This window comes from Balaenoptera physalus, assembly GCF_965194825.1.
Source record: "Balaenoptera physalus genome assembly, chromosome: 8".
NCBI classification, from domain to species: Eukaryota; Metazoa; Chordata; class Mammalia; order Artiodactyla; family Balaenopteridae; genus Balaenoptera; species Balaenoptera physalus.
Window position 1 is genome coordinate 110,458,279 of NC_138887.1, and position 23,284 is coordinate 110,481,562.

Below are 23,284 nucleotides of genomic sequence, written 5' to 3' on the forward strand. Positions count from 1 at the left end.
TACTCTGTAATGGCCTACATGGGAAAAGAATCTAAAAAAGAGTGGATATATGTGTATGCATAACTAATTCACTTTGCTCTACACCTGAAACTAACACGACATTGTAAATCAACTATACTCCAAAAACAAAAAAAAAAAGTGTGGTATCATTGTTTAATGGGGTGAAAAATGTTCAACAATAGGGTAAATAAAAGATTAAAGAGGGACTTCCCTGGTGGCCCAGTGCATAAGAATCTGCCTGCCAATGCACGGGACACAGGTTCGATCCCTGGTCTGGGAAGATCCCACATGCCACAGAGCAGCTAAGCCTGTGCACCACAACTACTGAGCCTGTGCCTTAGAGCTCACGAGCCGCAGCTACCGAGGCCCACGTGCCTAGAGCCCGTGCTCTGTAACAAGAGAAGCCACCGCATTGAGAAGCCCGCGCACCGCAACGAAGAGTAGCCCCCACTCACCGCAACTAGAGAAAGCATGCGCGCAGCAATGAAGACCCAACGCAGCCAAAAATAAATAAAATTAAATCTTAAAAAAAGATTAAAGAAAAAGTATGATTCCATTACAAGCAAAAAAGTATAGATGTACACAGAAAGAAAACTACAAATGATATAACTAGAAAGATATAAACCAAAGTGTTATTCCTGGGTATATTAGTTTTCTATTACTGCATAACAAATTGCTACAAACTTAGTGGTTTAAAACAACACGTTTATTATCTCAGAGTTTCTGTAGGTTTCTGTAGATGTGCAGGCACAGCTTAGGTGGATTCTCTGCTCAGAGTCTCACCAGGCTGAAAGCAAGGTGTCAGGCAGGGCTGTGGTTTTCATCTGGATCTCAGGTTCTTCTTCCAAACTCACTGGTTATTGGCAGAATTCATTTTCCGTGGTTGTAGGACCGAGGTCCTTGTTTTCCTGTCAGTTCTTTTGTTTGCTTCGGCTGCGCTGGGTCTTCGTTGCTGCGCATGGGCTTTCTCTAGTTGCGGCGAGCGGGGGCTACACTTTGTTCCAGTGCGTGGGCTTCGCATTGCGGTGGCTTCTCTTGTTGCAGAGCACGGGCTCTAGAGCACAGGCTCAGTAGTTGTGGTGCACAGGCTTAGTTGCTCCGCGGCATGTGGGATCTTCCCGGACCAGGGCTCGAGCCCGTGTCCCCTGCGTTGGCAGGCAGTTTCTTAACCACTGCGCCACCATCGAAGCCCCTTCCTGCCAGCTCTTAAAGGCTGCCTGCAGTTCCTTGCCACACGGTCCCCATAGGCAATCACGACATGGGTGTTTGCTTTCAGCCAGGCCAGCTGGAGCATATCTCTCCACTTTCTCTTTGGCAACCAGCCAGTGAAAACTCTACTTTGAAAGGATTCACCTTATTAGGTCAGACCTACCCAGGATAAGGTCTCTTTTGCATTATAATGACACATAATCACAGGAGTGATATCTCCCATCATATTCACAAGTTCCATCCACTCAAAGGGGATGGTATGATATCTGAGCAAGGGTCATTCTAGAGTTTTACCTATCACATTGGATTCTTTGGGTTTAAAACTTTACTCTTTATGATTTTGTTACATTTGTATAATAAAAAATGTTATTAATAGAAACCTGTGAATAGTTACCATGTAAATGAGCACTGTCCCTTAATTTCAGTGCCCAAGTTTGCCTTTCCTTTTATAATTGTGTTGGTACCAAAACTTGTAATGCACCTGTGTCCCAAGCTGCAGTCCACAGACTACTATGTCTCTGGAAATGACCTTTAGAGTCCCTAAGACTGTAGGTTACGACAGCAGTGTTTTCGGAACTTTGACTATAGTCCACATTAAGAAACACAATTTACATTTCTACCCGGTAAAACGTGTCCTTATCACATGAGATGCACCCTGACATAAATATACCATTCATTTGCTTAAAATGTTGCTTGTGGCCCATAAATTGTTCTCCCCATCCATGAATGGGTCACAACCTGCAGTGAATTAACACTGCTCTGGAGCGGAGGTTCCATGTCTCTGCTACTCCTTTATACCAGCAGTATGATTAGCAAGCAAGCCACTTAAATGCACTGATCATCTCAGACACTTAAGACTAGATTATAAGCTAGAGGGTAAGAGTTGTGTTTTGCCTGTCTTTGAAGTCTGCAGGATTTAAACAAAGCATATCCTCTGTAAGAAACTAAATTTCTTACATTTGAATCTCCTGATGCAAGTAAACAGAACTAGAATAACGACAAAAAAAATCATTCCCCCCAAACCTTGAGGCTTAGGACTCCACAGTGTCAAGAGAGAACAGATGTTCAAGTCACAAAGGCCAACTGAGGGGATGGTGGTGAGGAAGAGTGTAAATCTGTTACTCAAGTCACCCAGAAAAGTGAGCTGTATCCAGAAAGGAAGCAAATGGCAGCAGATCTGTGTAGAGACCCAGACGTGGAGTCCAAAGCTATAAGGCTTCCACGGACACACCGCCTGTTTGACACTGGGCTAGTTAACTCCTGCACCTTGGTGTTCTCATTTGCAAAATGAGACAAAAACTGGCCTTAACTACTTTACAGGCTTGTGAGGATCAGTTAAGAAAGCTCAGGAAGTGCTTTATAAAGCATCGTGCAAGTTCTCCTATGATGACAGTGTTATGGCTAGGTGGCAAAGACTTCAAATTATGGCACAGGTGGCCCAATAACGTGCAAGTGGCTTTAGAAGAGTGACAGCTGAGGTCCCTGTGGGACAGGATTCTGGGGGTGCAGTGACTTCAGGGGAGGGCTAAGTTCTGGTTAGGCTAAGAAGAGGACCAGTTGGGTGTGTCACATTTTACTAAAGTACTAAAACTTAGGAAGATCATCTTGATATATTAGGGCAACCCAATATTATCCCTATAAATGTTACAGACACACTTGCATTGATATTCTTTTCTAAAAGGAAAGGAAGTGTTATAGCTAAGATAGTAAACTGGGCATATCCTGCAGGGTATCGACTGCCACTGATGGTAGGGTTCAGTACAAGGTGTCATATGTTCTGCCTTTGCCGGCTTCACGGCTTCAGCACACGTCTTTGGTCTGAGGGGTGGTGCCCTTTTCCCCCCTTTCAGATCTCAGCTCAGATGAGCCTTCCCTGGCCAGAGACGAGCCAGGCCTCCCATTGAAAGTTCTCATTTTACACCTTTATAGTAGTTATCATAATTTATAATTATCAAAAATAATCACACAATGGGACTTCCCTGGCAGTCCAGTGGTTAAGACTCCACACTTCCACTGCAGGGGGCACAGGTTCCATCCCTGGTTGGGGAACTAAGATGCTGCATGCCGCGTGTCGTGGCAAACAAACAAACAAATAAATAACACAAATATCTCTAACTCCATTAAGAAAAGGACTACAGCTATCGTTATTAAGATATTTCATGCTAGGCTACATCGGCAAAAAAAAAAAAACAAAATAGACTCGCAAATCTCAGTGAATCTCTTGTTCATGCAAAATCTGATTTGGGGTGGAGGGGTTCTCTTCTCCAGTGACCTGGGGACTCGGGATCCCTCCACCTTGTAACTGCCGATTCAGCGGGGGGCTTCCAACATCTCCTTGGCAGGAGGAGGGACGGAGGAGGCATGTAGCACATGGTCCAAGTCAGTCACATGGCACCAATTTAACGGCAAAGAAGTTTGGAAATGGAAGGGATCACATGGACTATTTTGATGAGCACTGTTTCCGCCACATCTGTGCTCACAGCACCTCAGTGCTAGCACAGCGCTGGCTCTGTAACAAATGGTTACCTTCATCTTATTAAAAACGTTATCCGTTAACAATTTTAACAAAGAAGGCAAGGGCAGGGGAAGAAAGTGAGTTCGTGCACCTGCATCTATATAAGTAAAAACGAAATAAGCCCTTTACAAGAGGGCAAATATATCATCAGTCTTCCTTTAAACAAATCTTTTTTTCTTAGAAATTCATAATTTTGCATTTTAGATTATGATCACTGTTGGCAAAGACAGAGGAGGTACAAACTTTCTGGAAGTCAATTTCTAAGTATTTGTTGAGGGGAACAAGTTTTTAATTAAAAGGGAAGTAAAGCACATCACTTGAACCTAAAAACACGTATTTGTTTAGGTACTACAAGGCGTATTTCTTCTATGTACTGATAAGGGAGCTGCACTAAGACCTGGTTAGTTCTGGTGAAAGTAAGATCTTAGGTATTTTCTATTACCAGCAATGGATCTCTTCCTGTCATTCAATACAAAATAAGCACTGGCTGCTTAAAATTTTAAAGATGCTTTTCCCACTTAGAGGGAAATCCCTTTCCTGCACAAGCCTATGCTACCCTCAGAAATGTCTTCTAGTGTTTGAGGGCTACTTAAAAACTTATCATCTAGCTAACCAACTTACAGCAATTCAACTAAAGTCCTTCCGACATATGTAAAAACTGTAGTACAAAATCTCATTCTTCTAAAAAAAATTACATATTTTCATTAGTAGTATTTATCATCAAAGATTAGGCAAAAAAGCAAGTAAAGTTTGTAATAATGCTTTTCCTACTAATCATTGTCTGTATACGATGTATCAATTTTAAAAGATAAAGTTTATTTATGTTTGTTCATCGGTACAATTTACTTGATCACCTTACAATTTATTTTCTACTGGATTATCTTGAATAGAGGTACCTAAAAAGTATTGTAAACATAAATGAATATTTTAAATACTGAAAGTCTTTTACTTAGATTTCTGTAAAAAATGACAGCTCATTTCTTTAAACAGATGATTTCAACATAGGACTGGTTGTTATGCTGTGACAACATGAAGACCCAAAATTTCAGAGGCCTTTCGCCCCCCAGCTGGCGTCCCATGCCCCTCAGAGGTCAGCTGAGTGTCCGCCCCACCTCCTCAGAAATTACGCATGGCCATAGGAAAGTGGAGAATGAGGAAAACCATGGGCTGACTGGCTCTTAACTTTCATCTGGAAATGATATTTGTCACTTCCGCTCACATTTCATCAGCTCACGAAAGTTAGATAGGCTTTGCCACTGTACCGCGCACCCAGAAAGCCGACTTGGACATTTGAAAAGCGTGAATAATGACGACTACAGATACTTTTATCAACAGCATACCTCCTCCCTCCCCCAAATCTTTGGCAGTATTCGCTTCACTTTTCCTCCAACCTTTAAAAAAAACAATCTGTGAATGTCCACAGCAGTTATAGTCACAGATGTAAACATCACTTATTGTGTGTGGTGGCAGGAAAGACGTTGAGATGGTAGTTTTGTGCAAATGGGAAAGAAGTTTCACTCATCACCGGTGGTCCCCCAACTATCTGCAATCGGCAAGCACACAGAAAGAGCTCACTTTCAATGCAGGCAGTGACCAGGCAGCAACACGCAGTAAGGACAGGCTTATACGTAAGCTTCCACTGCCTTTTCTGAGACACAAAGAGAGCTGCTCCAAACACCAACCCACCGAAACTCCAGCAGTAAGCTATTATCACCACCTGGGTCATGCCTAGACCATTCTCCCCACCACAGACTCAGACACGCTGCCAACGGGGCAGCTACTGATGAGCCTCTTCCTACTTTCTGGACACCAAAAAAACAGAGGCTTAAGTCTCTCCCCCGGCTCAGATCTCCAGCACTTCCGCCTCGCCTTAGGCATCCCTGGCATCCCTCTGGGAGTACATGTGGTCCCCAGCAAGGCCTCAGCAGCAGCAGCTGCAGGTGAACTTTGGGCACTTCCGGAAGGGAGCAGCTTCAGCTAAAGATCCACCAGAAGGCAGCTTGCAGAAACACACACCTCAGTGGACCTTCAGCTATGACCATGACTACAATAAGTTGCAATACACACAGTCCTAGATGTGGAGACATTTTCAATAGCATTAATTCTTAATACAGATATTACAACTATTAATTCTTAATTATAGATACTAAATTATTTTACAAATAGGCACTGTAAAAAGGTTACCTAAGGTCTTCCATTGGAGTGGTGGAAGGGTTTTTATTTTAATAATAAAAAATTTATATAGGGAATTCCCTGGTGGTCCAGTGGTTAGGACTCCACACTTTCACTGCTGAGGGCCCGGGTTGGATCCCCTGGTCAGGGAACTAAGATCCCACAAGCGACGCAGCACGGCCAAAAAAAAACCATGTAGTAGAATTAGGAACAAAAACACCGTTATTTGCGGGTCTGAGGCAGGTTCAACCAGCACATGGCAACAGAAACTGTCAGTGCCACTGGCCAATAAAGAAGGCCTAAGGGTTAGTCTTAAAAATCCTAAAAAGAAATATATAATTTGATGATCCCAGCTGGTAAGGTTTTCCTCTTTATCTCTTTCTCTCTCAAACATTTCTCAGCAGGCTAGATGTTTTAGGAAAGGTGTCAACTTTTCTCAATGAACCTATATCCACAGAAATTTGACTAACTGATGAACTGATCCAAGAGGCGATGAAAGAAACAAATATGCTTTGACATCTGCACATTTCAAAATGGCTCATTACACAAAACAGAAAGCCAAGTTATGGGTTTTTAAAATTGTTTTATTTGGGAAAAGTGCGTCTTACAAAAGGGCAGCTGCAAAATACAGAGACCTCTGCAACAATTACTTGTTTTTGCTTAACGTGAAAGAATGAGTGGTATCCAAGGAATCAAAGCAGTAGATGGACAAATCAGGGGCATCTCCAAGTTATTTTCAGGAAATAGAGCAACAAAACGCAAATTTATAATTTCTGATCAAGGAATTCTTCTAACAATTTAACTTTAGCTTATCTTGTGGATTACCATCCCTCCGTCCCCTTTTAGTGGAAAAGCATGACTTACTACTGCAAACCAATCACTCCACTACAGGAAACACCTTAGAACATAGTTTTGAATCACACCTGTCTAGCTGCAAAGCTCAGGGATGGAATGAGGCAAATACCCACAAAAACGAACACAAAAACCCGACAACAAAACCCCTCAAATGAGGACAAAGGTTTGTCAAAAAGTGCCTGGACTAGAAAGTCTAGGAGATCATAAAACATTAAATACAACCGTGTAACTGAGACCCAGTTTGTGTTAATACATGAGATAACCAGATAGTTTGAACTTCTATGGCTAAGCCCATTTCCCTATTTATACAGACAGAGCTAGCCCTGCTCTATTAACAGCTACCAATATACTGCTTTGTCCTTTTTTAAGATCTATTTGCCACACGAGGCTGAAACCACTAAACTTGAGTTTTTCCACTAAGGCTACAGACACTGCATCTATGCAGGGATGAGAAGCTTGTTACACACTCACACGTACCAGGTCTATCAGCCCTTGGGAGTCAACTCCCAACTCTGCATTTATTTTATCCCACTATATCTTTATATGTGTTCTTTCACAATTTTCCTATCAGGCTAAACACAGTAAAAATCTCAACACAGTCACACCTGGTTCTGGTTACCCAGCAGTAGTACTTGTGTGCAATTAAACAAGAGACCAAAACCACAGAACAAGTGCACAGGGTGGGGATTACAGGGCAGGGAACAGATATAAAAACACAGATGTGCAGAATTCACCAGAAACCTCAAGCATCCGCCTAAGTCTATAGCAGAAGGCTACATGCCACAGTTCAGATCCTTCACCTATCACCCCAATTCTTGGACCCCAAAGCAGGGCCAAAGCTGTTAGTTTTGAACCTGGGGTCCTCAAAAATGAGTACTGGAAATCCAGAAACGCTACCCTTGAACTGTGTGAATCTGGCTGAAAACAGATGATGCAACAAACCTACACTCTAACTGTCTGACAGTTAAATTCATGTTACAAAAAAACTAACTTTAAGATTTATTTTTGTAACTTTTTTAAACAGAGAAAACAACATATTCCTTGGGGAAAGGTGAGGGATTGAGAAGACAGGCCCTGGGTAAAAATTATTACGACAGCACCTGGAGTTGAGAGGCCTGCCTAGAAGAGAACCACGGGCGCTGCCGCCACCAGCGGGGACGGCTGCCGTCTGAGGCTCAGCAGACCAGTTCACACGCCCCGCAAAGCTGCTATAGATCCAAGTCATAAAAATCTTCCAGCTCATCGTGAAACAAGTCCCACTCGTCTTCAGAGTCTGTCAGGTCGTCGTCCCCACCTGCAGCCAAAAGCATAAGCAACATCTCGCCCAGCTCAAAGGTGACAACCTCTTCTTCGTCGTTGTCAAAGGGGTTGCCGTTCTCTCTTTCCTCAATGAGCTCCCAGAAGTGGTTCCTTCGTTGGGCCTGTAAAAAACAGGGCCGTGATAGGGATGGCACTGCCGAGTAGCATCTTCTATTCTGTTGTTTCTAAGGCAAAACGTCCAGCACACCAGAGGGCATGACGAACCAGACTTCTCATTTAGGGTTTCGACTTTACCAACTCCTCCCCTCTGGTTACTTGAGGCCAACAGTTTAGTCTAGAGCGTTAAGCATTCTAGTTTCTCCTCTCATAGCCCTCCCAGTTTGCTGAAGTTGGTTTCCTCCTGTAACGCTCTAGTCTCGCTCCCACTGTTAATCTTCTCCTTCCCCTACCCCAATCTGTGTGGGACTCAACTGAGAGTGTGGTATTTCCCCTCCTTTAAAAAAACAGTGAGAGTTACCCGGTATCTGCTTGATGTTCCCACTTTCTGTCTCTGTGGCTCCTCTCTACGGCCATCAGGGTACGCATGCTTGTAAAAACAGTTCCCTCCAAATGGGCAGCTCCCACGTCCTTCATCAAAATACCTGCACGCCTTGTTGCTGGAAAGGAAAATATCGCAACCCTTATTCACAGTGGATTTCAGGTCTGTATTTGACTATCATCCAGGGTTTCTTTAAACAGGGAGGGATAGAACTGGTACGTCTGTTTACAGCCCTCCCCAAGGTGTGTTCTTAAACACGTGTGTGCTATTGCATGAAACACTGACTAGAAACAGAAACTGGTCAAGTCTAGCTGTTTAACAGCCCTACTACCGCAGATCCAGCAGAGAGAAAACCTTTGAGAAAGCCCACACACAAGAACACAGGACAACTGTAACATGGAATCAGGACAAGGCAGACCCCATTCCTGGGGCTTTAGCTCTATCAGCAGTGCAGACTCCATCGTAACGCAGCCCTTGGCGTGCACCCCAAGAACTGTGTTATAGCAAGATACGGAACAGGTAAGTGTTATCAGCGGTGACAATATAAACTGTACTGGGAAGTAAAAGATAGGGTAGGAAGGAGGTAGGAGTATATAATGCAGCACTGTTCTTTTCAAAGTGAACCCAAGCGACCGTTGGGATCTTAGGTTGAGAAAAGGCTGCAGTGCTCATACCTCATTGCCTCCTTGTATTTCTGAATGAGTTTCTGCTTCTCTTCTTTCTCCTCCACCCAGTACTCACTTGGAATGACAAAGTTAGATGTGATCCGGCATTCTGGGCAGGACCTGGGAAACAATGAACAGGCTGCAATGCAAATTCCCCTTTACAGGCCCACTCTCCTTCCAGGACACACCCTGGTGTGTCACCTCCAGATTTAAAGACTTAACTGAAAGGCAAGTGGGCTTTTCCTGAAAGGGTTCCACACACTGGTCACACAACTGACCATTTCTTTTGAGGCAAGACAAACCCCTTTATAAATTCAACTCAACGGCTAGCCAGTGCTTTAAAAAAAAATAACTTAGGTTAAAAAAAAAAAAACAACAAAAGAAGACATTTCACACAGACTCCTTTTTCTTTCGTTTAAATAAATTTATTTCTTGTAACTTTGCTCTGTTTAGATTACGTAGTTTTTGTTCAGTTATGAGAACAATCTTTAAAGGATGGTGGATTATTGGCTAGCTTAATGGATGGAATAGGAAAGTGGAAAATGTAAAATGTCAGGAAACATACATTCAGAGCTAGAGAAGTTTGTTCTCTGAACCTAAACTGGCTAATCCATTAAACACAATCTCCTCAGAAAAAAGCACGAAGATTCTACTAACTGATACATACGGTTTCCTCATTCAAATAAAAGTAGATATACCAACTAATCTAGAAGCTAGCTGAAATACAAAGAAGAAATCCCAATTAGAAGAACCCCCAGTTTCAAGATAAAATGCATGCATTTAAATGCGGTCCATCTGGTTGAGAGTTGGCACAAGATACTAAATTCTTCCCCAAAATAGAAAGCACAAACGGAGATTGGGGAGGAGTCTCACTTTATGATCTTGCTCTCAAATTGCTTAGCACTCCTCCACTTGCGAATACACTTGAGACAGTAGGTGTGGTTGCAGTTGGAGAGGATCCCGAAGCGGCGCTCGCTGGGGTTGGCTTTCTCATAGACCACCTCCATGCAGATCCCACACACCATGTCCTTGCTGCGCTGCACAGCAAACGAGAGCTCCATGTCCTTCTCGTGCGCCTCGATGCAAGACTAGAAAAAGTGGAGAGAGGTGCAGTCAAGTCACGGAATCATGACCAGACTTCAACCTGACAGCTAAAGACTCCTGTGCAGAGAATCAAACAGTCAGTTGAAAAGATAATGTTCCCAATACGACACTGAAAACAGCTTTGTTCACCATGTGAACTGCATGTGAATGTGCACTGACATTTGGGGACTTCACGATACTATAAAGTCAAATTCTGAGGACTCAACTTCAGGAACTAAAAAATTACCTAATTTTCTCTATCCTGCAACTCAACCGCTGCTGCTATTCACACTACAGACAGTTTTTCACACTACGTTTGTTGATTTTACTGGTTTCTAGATGGAAAATGTAATTAGGATTAAGGCTCTAATTTACAACCTGTCAGAAAATAAGGGTGAAGGAAACTAACATTTATTAGGTGACAATTACGTGCCAGGCATATAATTCACATTCAAAATAAAACAGCTTTATTGAGATATAATTTACATCCCATATAATGCATTCATTCAAAGTGTACAATGAAATGGTTTTTGGTATATGCATAGAGCTATACAACCATCACCACAATCAATACTAGGACATTTTCATTACCCCAAAGGGAAACCCCAAACCCACAGCGGTCACTTACTCCACCCCCCACCCCCCACCCCCCCACTCAACACCCGCAGCCCTAGGCAACGACGAATCTGTGGATATGCTTATTCAGGACATTTCGTATAAATATGTGGCCCTCTGCGACTGCCTTTGTTCACTTCGCACATTTTCAAGGTATCTATGGTGGTACAATATATGATTATTTCATTTTCTTTTTATTGCTGAGTAATATTCCATTGTATGGAGAGACCACAGTTTGTTTTTCCATTTTCAGGTGATGGACATTTTGGTTGTTTCTGCTTTAGGGCTATTATGAATAATGCTATGAACACTCATGTACAAGCTTTTGTGTGGACATCACATACTTTTTATTTTAAATGAGGTATAATTTACATAACATTATATTACACATATTTTAATCTCTAAGAAACATGCTAATTATAGGAAATACAAAAAAGCAATAGAAAAGTCACCCATAGTCCCATATAACCAGTTATTTTAGTATATATTTTTATCTTTTTCCTAAACCTTTTTTTTAACATCTTTATTGGAGTATAATTGCTTTACAGTGGTATGTTAGTTGCTGCTGTATAACAAAGTGAATCAGCTCTACTTATACATATATCCCCATATCCCCTCCCTCTTGCATCTCCCTCCCACCCTCCCTATCCCACCCTTCTAGGTGGTCACAAAGCACCGAGCTGATCTCCCTGTGCTATGTGGCTGCTTCCCACTAGCTATCTATTTTATATTTGGTAGCGTATATATGTCCATGCCACTCTCTCACTTCATCCCAGCTTCCCCTTCCCCCTCCCCGTGTCCTCGATTCTCTAGTAGGTCTGCGTCTTTATTCCTGTCCTGCCCCTAGGTTCTTCATGACCTTTTTGTTTTTTACATTCCATATACATGTGTTTGCATACGGTATTCGTTTTTCTCTTTCTGACTTACTTCACTCTGTATGAGAGACTCTAGGTCCATCCACCTCACTACAGATAACTCAATTTCGTTTCTTTTTACAACTGAGTAATATTCCATTGTATATATGTGCCACATCTTCTTTATCCATTCATCTGTCGATGGACACTTAGGCTAAACCTTTTTTTTTTTAAAAAAAAACAATCCCCTGAAGTAGGCACTGCTCTCCCGAATATATGCAGGGGTTCAACCTGCTACATCACACAGCCAATATGCTGAGGAGGCAGAGGTCAAACCACACTCCACTGCTTCACCACCACCCACAGCCAAAGTAAGTTTATTAAAAGAGATGATTATGATTAGAAGCAAAATCTGCTCCAATAAATATAAGGTTTGTAATACAGGGTCTTCCCAACAAAAAAAAATTCATGCAGCAAATGGGCTTAGGAAACCATAGTTTGAAACCTTCATCCATCGCTGATGAGAATGTAAAACAGTGCAGTCACTGTGGAGAAAGTTTGGCAGTTGCTCAAAATATGAAGCACAGAGTTACCATGTGACCCAGCAACTCTATTCCAAGGTAATCAAGACATATGTCCACAAAAATTTACACACGAATGTTCATGGCATTATTCATGACAGCCGAAAGGTGAAACAACCCAAATGGAAAAACAAAATGTTGTACAGCCATACAGAGGATTATTACTCAGCCATGAAAAGGAATGAAGTACTGATACACACTGTAACACAAACGAATCCTAAGAACATCATGCTAATCTTCTAGCCAGTCACAAAAGGCCACATATACGAAATGTCCAGAACAGGGAAATCCATAGAGACAGAAAGTAAATCAGTTGTTGCCAGGAGCTGGAGGAAGGGAAGAATGGAGAGCAGTGGAGCTAATGAGCCAGAGGTTTCTTTTCTGGGATAATGAAAATGTCCTAAAATTAGAGAGAACAGTGGTTGCACAACTCTGCAAATATGTTAAAAACCAATGAAATGTGCATTTTAGAAGACTAAATTGTATAGAATGTGAATCTCAGAGAAGCTGTTATTTTAAAAAAGAAGAAAGAAAAAGGAAAAAAAGCCCAAAGTCTGAGGTTCTAAAGCACAGTTTACTTGATAAAGCAGTCAAGAAGCCTAGGAAGGAAAACATCCCTAACTTAATGATAATCACCATTCAATTCATCAAACGTTTCTCTGAAATGAACTGACAATGTTGTGAAAGGGAAAATATAGTTCTCACACCTATTAACAGAATATCTTCCTTAAGACTTACTTTTATATGTTGTGATCTTTGGGCAGCATCCATTGGATGGAGGACCTGCAGCCCACACATATCACATGAGTCTCCGTGGAGATACACACAGTTCTCCCCATATCGGCACTCTCCCACTGCAGCATAGGGGCAGAGCTGCTTCTTTGTTTCCACTGCAGTTTGCTCCTTCTCTGATTCTTCCTTGGTCACTGAGCCCTGCAGGGGTGCTTCAGTGGAGGAAGGGGCAGCTGAAAACATTTAAGAGTGTGGTAAAGGTCCAAAACGGATAAGGCAGATACATGAACTATAAATAAGGTAACTGAGAAACTAACTGAAAAGAAAAAAATGAAAAGAACTTCAATTAAACTCCAAAGCAGTCTATTGAACTAATTCCCTTACTCTTGAAAGAAATGAATTTCTTCTGATACTGACATTTCCAAGATTAGCCTTGTTTTAAAATTTTTTTAAAAAACCTTTTTACGTATTTCTTGTGCAACTGTACTTATTAAAGGAGAGAGGCTTGGGACTTCCTCAGTGGCACTGTGGTTAAGAATCTGCCTGCCAATGCAGGGGACACAGGTTCGAGCCCTGGTCCGGGAAGATCCCACATATCGCGGAGCAACTAAGCGTGTGTGCCACAACTACTGAGCCTGTGCTCTAGAGCCCGTGCTCCGCAACAAGACAAGCCACGGCAATGAGAGGCCCGCACACCACAATGAAGATTAGCCCCCGCTCGCCGCAAATAGAGAAAGTCCGTGCGCAGCAACGAAGACCCAATGCAGCCAAAAATGAAAAATTTTAAAAAAGAAAAAAAAAGACAGAGAGAGGCGCTTCAGTTTTTCAAAACATTCTAAATTCATTACTATTGGGATTCAAAAAGTTTCTTTGACTCCATCTGTTAAGTCTTAGGTAAGCTAATTTAAGAGTATTAAGATTAGACTAAATATGAAGATTGGAAGCAGGAAGCTTGTGAAAACTCAGCTAATTGACGAACTACTCTCCATCCCTCTAACTTGTTTTTATTCTTCAAAATACTCACTACGGCCACAGTAGGGCTGCCCAGGAACAAACTCAATGGCGTTCACCCAGTCTTCTGAACCCGCTCCTACAGTTGAAAAGTTTGAATTTCTTGACTCAGCTTCGCCCATATTCATTTCAACAATCGGTCCAACTACTGATGAGAGACTTGAGGAAGCAGCAAGGGGTGACTTTGCAGTTAGATCTGTAGCAGTTGCTTCTTCCTGTTTCAATGGCTTGCTGTGTTCATATCTTAAAAATAAAATAAAATAAAATTTAAAAAGTCGGCAGTCACTGTCTAACCAGGAGCCTCTAGATGGAATATATTCCCCATCCTGTCCTTGGGTTCTTTTCAAACTACTGTGCCTATGAATCACGTGGAAAACTGTTAAAAGGCAGATACCTAATTTCTAAGTCTGGGTGCAGCCCAGAGTTTTGCGAGTCTAACCAGCCCTCACACATGCCAGTGTGCTGCTCCAGGGACCAGTGTGAGCAGCAAGGCCACAAACCAGGGGTCAGCAAACTTAAAGAGTCAAATACACACAGATTCGGGGCTCTGCAGGTCATACTGCCCATGTTACAACTATTCAACTCTGCAGCTGTGGTTCAAAAGCAGCCATAGGGGGCTTCCCTGGTGGCGCAGTGGTTAAGAATCCACCTGCCAATGCAGGGGACATGGGTTCAAGCCCTGGTCCGGGAAGATCCCACATGCCGTGGAGCAACTAAGCCCGTGCGCCACAACCACCGAGCCTGCGCTCTAGAGCCCGTGAGTCACAACTACTGAGCCTGCGTGCCACAACTACTGAAGCCCACGCGCCTAGAGCCCGTGCTCTGCAACAAGAGAAGCCACCGCGGTGAGAAGCTCGTGCACCGCAACAAAGAGTAGCCCCCGCTCGCCGCAACTAGAGAAAGCCCGCGCGCAGCAACGAAGACCCAACGCAGCCACAAATAAATAAATAAAATAAATAAATTTTAAAAAAAAAGCAGCCATAGGCATTATCTAAATGATGATGAGTGCTGTGTTCCAGTAAAACTTTACAAAAACAGCCTTTGGTCAGGTTTGCCCTACAGGCCATATGGTTCACCCACCCATGCTGTAAGAACATCTATTACCCTTCAAATTCCACTCTAATTAGGAGTTTCAGGCAGTTGACTACCGTTCCCATGGCAAGTCTGCTAAAGAGATTGTGCAGTCAAAATTAACACTGATTAAGAAAGCAAGGCTGACACTCAAATTCAAGTAAATATGTGAAATATTTTACCAACACATAAAATTCTCCCAATATTAAAATGCAGAGATAGTATTTACAAAATATGCAGTATGTATTTTCTTTTCCCACATCCATCCATTCACCTAATTTTCTTTTCTAAATTCTTACCCTACACATCTCCTGATTGCTTTTCATCTGTAAAATTATCATTGAACCTTATCCCCAAATACAGAAAAAAACTGTTTATTTCCTTTAAGAAGCACCTTGCTGCCTGAGAAAATCCTCACAATTCTTTGAGTATTTTATGCTGAGAGATTCACCCAGACACAATAAATTATGAACGCAGCACATAAACTGTGTTGTAACATATAGTACGTACCTAGCAGTTGTTGTAATTAGTTAGTTAACTGGGCAGTACTGACCATGGGTCACCTGCGTTGTAAGTGTCTGTGTTTACATCTAAAGAAGAGGTAAAACATTAACTAAAGCCTGTCCTTTAGCTTATGGCAAACATTTGCTGAGCTGGTCTTTATCCTTATATTATCTCAAATCTTCCTATTCCTACTCCTAAGCAGTAGGTAACCTACTCTGCTTTGCAGTACAAGTAATTTGAGTATCCTGATACCAGCTACAAAACCCAGTGCATTTATCCCACAGACTGGAATTATGCCAGCTGAAGATCAGAAATATGCTCTTTCACTTGTACCACCCCACTTCATCATCAAAAAACTATGAGAAGGTATTATTTCATTTTATAGATGACGTGTAAGTAGTGCTCTAGGTCTAATGTGACTCCAAAGCCACCCTGTACAAGAGAGCAGCCATTAGCCACATCTAGCTATTTATACTTAAATAACATTTAAAACTCAGTTCCTTGGTCCTGGCACTAGCTACGTTTTCAAGTGTTCCATAAGTAGTCACACGTAGCTAGGGGTCACCTTTTTGGGCATTCACACTATCGCACAAAGTTCTATTAAACAGCACCGCTCTGAAGTTTGTTTCAGAGCCTTAAGGAACCTTAGAAATCTATCCCCAGATCCTCACATTTTAACTGCTTTCACAGCCTTTAAGTTAGAAAAGAACCCGGGTTTCAGAATTAAGACAGGCTTGAATTTAAAATGCCAGCTTCACCAATAGAGAAAGCCTTCAGGGCTTTGGGAAAGTATTAAAGGATTAAATAAAACTAAATGTCAAGATACATAAAGGGTCTAAGAAATAGATATGACACCCATATTTTAGTTCTCTTTCTTTCTCCTTTGCCATATTGATCTCAAGAATTTCAGGGTAGGGGCTTCCCTGGTGGCGCAGTGGTTAAGAATCTGCCTGCCCATGCAGGGGACACAGGTTCAAGCCCTGGTCTGGGAAGATCCCACATGCCGCAGAGCAACTAGGTCCGTGAGCCACAATTACTGAGCCTGCACGTCTGGAGCCTGTGCTCTGCAAGAGAGGCCACAATAGTGAGAGGCCCGCGCACCGCGATGAAGAGCGGCCCCCCCTTGCCACAACTAGAGAAAGCCCTCGCACAGAAATGAAGACACAACACAGCCATAAATAAAATAATTAATTAATTAAAAAAAAAAAGCTAAGAGCCATCTTTAAATAAAAAAAAAAAAGAATTTCAGGGTAAATGACTCAAAAAACTACTTAAAAGATAGGACTCAAATGCTTATCACCATCTATCAAATTGCAAATACTACAAAGTTTTTGAAAGGAGTGCATTTTGGTTTTAAGGAAAATTTATCAAGGAATCAATAAGGTATAAATAAAATTTTTGAAAGCATAGAATATTAGCAAGAAAGTTCACATCTGTAAATAGTGCAGAATATATCTATATAAAATACGCTTCTAAAGTAAAAATTTGTGAGTAAGCACTAGGAAAGGTAGAGTACAAATAAGAAAGAATAAAGCAAGAAAGAAAAAGACAAAGGCAAAAGCAACACTCCCACTTTGAAAGGAGTTTACTAAAAACTAATGGTTCAGTGAAGCATGGAGCTCTTCATAGAACAGGGACCGGCCACCTATGGCCCTCAAGCCAAACCCAACGGGAGCTAGGAATGGTTTTGGCATTTTTAAATAGTTGGAAAAAAGATCATTTTATGACACAAAAAGTAACTGAAATTAAAATTTCAAGGACTTCCCTGGGGGGGTCCAGTGGTTAAGACTCTGCACTCCCAATGCAGATTTGATCCCTGGTCGGGGAACTAAGATCCCGCATGCCACACAGCACGGCCAAAAATAAAATTTTAAAATGTATATCTCAGAAATAACTAATTTTCTTGTCAACCGCATTATTATGAACTTTCATCAAATCTTTAACAGTGGTCATTTTTAAGTCTTTTGTCATTTACAGACAGTTCTGGGTGTACTCTGATGCTTTTGCAAATATGTTCCTATAAAAGGCTTTCATCTTCAAGAAATTCATGGAAAAAACTCTGACAAGTACAGGTTTCTGGTAACTGACTGTACTGCTGAACTGAATGAATAAGCATTTTCAGAACTCTAATGAAAAACTGATGAACTCACAAAAGTGCTAACAAAAGATCAAGATGAAAAAAAAAATCAATTACATGGGACTGAGTGAACTGATGAGGATGAGTATAATTTTTGTGACTTTCTGTCTGAATTAAAAAAAAAAAATCCCACAAGGACTCAGAGGCAAAGAATATACAAATCAATTTTCACTGCAAAGTAAAGGAGCTGTTACAGTGGAGGATTGCTGGACTGAATGTCAATATTATGACATAGTATGAGTGTGTTTCATGTTTGGTAATTGCAATCATTGTTGCTTTTGTTGTGGTCATCCATGTACAATGCTTGGTGTCAGTCTATTTATCTCTTGTAAAAATAAAATACAGTGTGTGTGAAAAAAAATAAATAAATAAATAAATAAAATAAACTCTCAGAAATGTTTAAATTAATTAACAAATTAATTAAATAAAATTTCAGTGTCCCAAAATGAAGTTTCATTGGAACACAGCCACATCTATTAGCTTATGTATTTATCTAGGGCTGTTTTTGTGCTACAAGAAACCATATGGCCTGCCCAGCCACAAATATTAATTCTCTGGCCCCATACTGAAAGTCTGCCAGGCCGCATTCGAATTCTCACATCTACTGGATTCACAGTCCATGACAGTGGCTTTGTAAAGTTATTAATTCTTTAAGAAATTAACACAGAATTGCTGATCCTTTAAGCCACAGTGTTAAGAGCTAAGTTAATACTGAGGCAACACTGAAACTAATATTGAGTTTTTCTTTCACATCTTGCAAAAAATACTTTCATACAGTATCATTTTCTGTCTAAGGAAGTTTAATCCATTTTTCTTCTACCTCTACACAAAAGACAGACATTTCTCCCTGTGGTTGGCTTGCAACTCCCCACCCCCAATCATTCTGAGCTTTGATATCTGCCTTTAAAGATTTTAACTTATGGGATTTGGTAGGTCTATAGGGCAAAAAAAAAATCCCTCCAAAGGGGACTTCTCCCTGGTAGTCCAGTGGTCAGGACTCCGAGCTTCCACTGCAGGGAGCATGGGTTCAATCCCTGGTCAGGAAACTAAGATCCCGCACGCCTCACGGTCACTCCAAAGGAAACAAGATCTACCATAACAATGGTTGTCAACCAAGGCAGTCCTGTCCCTTTCCCAAGTGGGTGTTCAGAAACAATGACTAGGAGTTCTAATGGCACTTACGCAGTGGGGGCAAAGGATGCTAGATCTCCTGCAACAGTCCTGAGCAACAAAGAACCGGCATCACTAAATAACAGCACCCCCGTTATGCAACACGGATGCAGCAATACTTCTGCAACACGGATACAGTAACCCTTCTGCAACACAGATGCAGCAACACTTCTGACCTGTTGGAACTAGGATATCATCTTCCATTATAAACTACTCCCTTCATGAGGAGTTAAATTACTCAAAATCCCTTGGCATTGGCCAAGTTGTATAAAAAGATCTCTACATAGTAAGAGTGACAAGTAGGCTTAAGCCCCCAAGTACAATTTTAATGAGGAAACAAACAATCTTGGAACAAGCCGCTCCATGAGATTCCTTCCTTAGCTAGTCTATAATCAAGCTCTTAATAATCACCTATATCAGCCTGTCCCAAACAATTATCACCAAACTTTCCTTTCAGGTAGACTATTGGGATGTAGGTTTCCCTAACTCCTTTCACTTTACCCTAAGAGCACTAAACTCAGCTCAAATCAGGATCATTCCCCAAAAAGGGAGCTGTGTACCCTTACTAAAGAGAAAACTAAAAAGAAAAAAGCAGTTTGTTAGGTGACTTGCATCCACCTAAGTATCAGAGCCTCACTGAAACAGGGCACCTACCTTACTCCCTGGCCTTCAACCTTGGTCTCCCACAAGGAAGCCCACTCTGAATACAGGGTAATGCGGAAGATGGGCTTCTATACTTACTCCCAAGGAGAACATGGAATGCCATTTGGGGCTGGCAAAGCTACCTGAAAACTAAGCTGATTAACACATGGAGCCTAGGCCTTAGCTCGGATTTCTTCAATTTACCCCCTTACTTCCCAGTCATTTCACCTCTATGGTCCAATCATATGAGACTCTCTTCTGAAATAAGAGGCTCATCTGTTAACAACCATACTTTTCCACAATCTATCACACAGCATATTATTCTCCACATCTCTCTGCTGCGCACCTTACAGCCCTGTGTCCACTCTCGCCTACATTCAATTCCTCTCTCCCTACAGTTTACAAGGATTTTCAACTGACTGCCTAGTCAAGGAATTAAGTTGGTTTAAAAACCCTGCAGAGGAGGTGGAGTCAAGATGGCGGTGTGGGAAGACGCAGAGTTAGCGTCTCCCCACAGCTAGGGCACCTGCTGGCCGCTGGTGGTGGACTCTGACACCCAAGGAGACAGGAGGAACCCCAAAGTGAACCGGTAGGACGTAGGGAGACTGACAGCGGGAGAAGTGGAGGCCAGACAGGATCGGTGCCCCTGAGGGCGGGGAGATCAGGAGAGGCAGGCGGAAGGAGCCATCCAGGAGGAGCTGGAGAGGAGAGGAGGGCGTTTGCCCCGCCCACTCGAGCCCAGGAAGCCTGCTGGGCTCCCAGGTGAGGTCCCCCACCCTCTGAGACCAACCTCTGCTCCTGGAGCCTAAGCCCCACCCCCCACAGTCCCCAAGGCCTTTTCCAGCCCTGTGGGTCCTGAGCACTGGCCCTGCCCACTGCCCAAACCTTGCCCTTGCTTAGGCCCCACTCTCCACAGCCAAGGCCTTTCTCCCCGCCTCCGTCCTTTTTCATTTTCCTCCTCCTCTTTTTTTTCTACTATTGTGGTACTGATGCACATTCTGGTTGTTGACTCATCTATATTTTTATTTTTATATTCTTCCTAAAATATCTGTTAGTTTCCTAGGCTAATTTTATTTTTTACTATATTATTGGTTATTTTTCTTTTTTTTGTCACCCCAGGCGGCTTGCAGCATCTTGGTTCACAAGCCCGGAGTTGGGCCGAAGCTCCGCTGGTGGGAGTTCCGAGTCTGAACCACTGTACTAACAGAGAACCTCAAACTCCAGGGAATATTCATCAGAGTGAGGCCTCATGGAATCTCTCATCTCAGCAACAAAACCCAGCTCTACTCAATAGCCTACAAACCCCAGTGTTGGAAGCCTCAGGCCAAACAACCAGTAAGACAGGAACATAATCCCACTCAAAAAAAAAAAAAAAGGGAGAGAGAGAGAGACGGCAAAAAAAATATATCACAGATGAAGAAGCAAGGTAAAAACCTACAAGACCAAATAAATGAAGAGGAAATAGGCAATCTACCTGAAAAAGAATTCACAGTAATGACAGTAAAGATGATCCAGAATCTTGGAAGCAGAATGGAGGCATGGACTGAGAAAATACAAGAAATGTTTAACAAAGATCTAGAAGAACTAAAGAACAAACAGAGATGAACAACACAATAACTGAAATGAAAAATACACTAGAAGGAATCAATAACAGATAACTGAGGCAGAAAAACGAATAAGTGAGCTGGAAGACCAAATGGTGGAAATAACTTCCGAGGAGCAGAATAAAGAAAAAAGAATGAAAAGAATTGAAGACAATTTCAGAGACCTCTGGGACAACACTAAAAGCATCAACATTCGAATTATAGGGGTCCCAAAAGAAGAAGAGAAAGAGAAAGGGTCTGAGAAAATATTTGAAGAGATTATAGTTGAAAACTTCCCTAACATGGGAAAGGAAATATCACCCAAGTCCAGGAAGCACAGAGAGTCCCATACAGGATAAATCCTAGGAAGAACACACCAAGACACATATTAATCAAACTAACAAAAATTAAATTCAAAGAAAAATATTAAAAGCAGCAAGGGAAAACAAAAAATAACATACAAAGGAATCCCCATAAGGTTATCAGCTGATTTTTCAGCGGAAGCTCTTCAGGCCAAAAGGGAGTGGCAGGATATACTTAAAGTGATGAAAGAGAAAAACCTACAACCAAGATAACTCTAACCAGCAAGGATCTCATTCAGATTTGATGGAGAAGTCAAAAGCTGTTCAGACAACCAAAAGCTAAGAGAATTCAGCACCACCAAACCAGCTTCACAACAAATGCCAAGGAAACTTCTCTAAGTGGGAAACACAAGGGAAAAAAAAGACCCACAAAAACAAACCCAAAATGATTAAGAAAATGGTAATAGGAACATACATATTGATAATAACCTTGAATGTGAATGGATCAAATGCCCCAACCAAAAAACACAGACTGGCTGAATGGATACAAAAACAAGACCCATATATATGCTGTCTACAAGAGACCCACTTCAGACCTAGGGACACATACAGACTGAAAGTGAAGGGATGGAAAAAGATATTCCATGCAAATGCAAATCAAAAGAAAGCTGGAGCAGCAATACTTGTATCAGATAAAATAGACTTTAAAATAAAGACTGTTACAAGACATAAGGAGGGACACCACAAAATGATCAAGGGATCAATCCAAGAAGATGTAACAGTGATAAATGTTTATGCACCCAACATAGGAGCACCTCAATACGTAAGGCAACTGCGAACAACGATGAAAGAAGAAATCGACAGTAACACAATAATAGTAGGGGACTTTAGCACCCCACTTACACCAATGGACAGATTATCCAAACAGAAAATAAATAAGGAAACATAAGCTTTAAATGACACAACAGACCAGGCAGATCTAATTGATATTTATCCACCCAAAAGTGGCAGAATATACTTTCTTCTCAAGTGCACATGAAACATTCTCCAGGACAGATCACATCTTGGGTCACAAATCAAGCCTTGGAAAATTTAAGAAAACTGAAATCATATCAAGCATCTTTTCTGACCACAACGCTATGAGATTGGAAGTAAATTACAGGAAAAAAACTGTAAAAAACAAAAATACATGGAGGCTAAAGAGATCACTGAAGAAATCAAAGGAGAAATAAAATACATAGAAACAAATGACAACAAAAACACCACGACCCAAAACCTATGGGACACAGCAGAAGCAGTTCTAAGCGGGATATTTATAGCAATTCAATCTCACCTCAAAAAACAAGAAAAATCTCAAATACACAATCTAACCCTACACTTAAAACAACTAGAGAAAGAAGAACAAAGAAAACCCAAAGTCAGTAAAAGGAAAGAAATCATAAAGATCAGAGCAGAAATAAATGAAACAAATGAAGAAAACAATGGCAAAGACCAATGAAACTAAAAGCTGGTTCTTTGAGAGGATAAACAAAATTGATAAACCCTTAGCCAGACTCATCAAGAAAAAAAAGGGAGAGGACACAAATCAATAAAATTAGAAATGAAAAAGGAGAAATCACAACTGACACTGCAGAAATATAAAGGATTATAAGAGACTACTACAAACAACTATATGCCAATAAAATGCACAACCACAAAGAAATGGACAAATTCTTGGAAAGGTACAATTTTCCAAGACTGAACCAGGAAGAATCAGAAAATATAAACAGATCTATCACACGTAAT

General features: G+C 41.5%; 1 protein-coding gene across 4 annotated transcripts in view; it reads right to left on the reverse strand.

The window, feature by feature from the left end:
- Positions 1-6,459: 6,459 nt before the first annotated feature.
- The window catches only part of MKRN1 (makorin ring finger protein 1), a 30,022-nt gene continuing 13,197 nt past the window's right edge, over positions 6,460-23,284 (reverse strand). For 3 of the 4 annotated variants that reach the window (XM_082473079.1, XM_082473080.1, XM_082473081.1), the window contains exons 3-8: positions 14,104-14,333; positions 13,086-13,312; positions 10,088-10,302; positions 9,224-9,334; positions 8,529-8,667; positions 6,460-8,172 (exon numbers count right to left, since the gene is read on the reverse strand). In XM_082473079.1, the coding sequence (XP_082329205.1) occupies positions 7,960-8,172; positions 8,529-8,667; positions 9,224-9,334; positions 10,088-10,302; positions 13,086-13,312; positions 14,104-14,333 (1,135 nt within the window). In that variant the 3' untranslated portion in view covers positions 6,460-7,959. The remainder of the gene's footprint in view (positions 8,173-8,528; positions 8,668-9,223; positions 9,335-10,087; positions 10,303-13,085; positions 13,313-14,103; positions 14,334-23,284) is intronic. The other variant, XM_082473082.1, reaches the window with a different exon arrangement.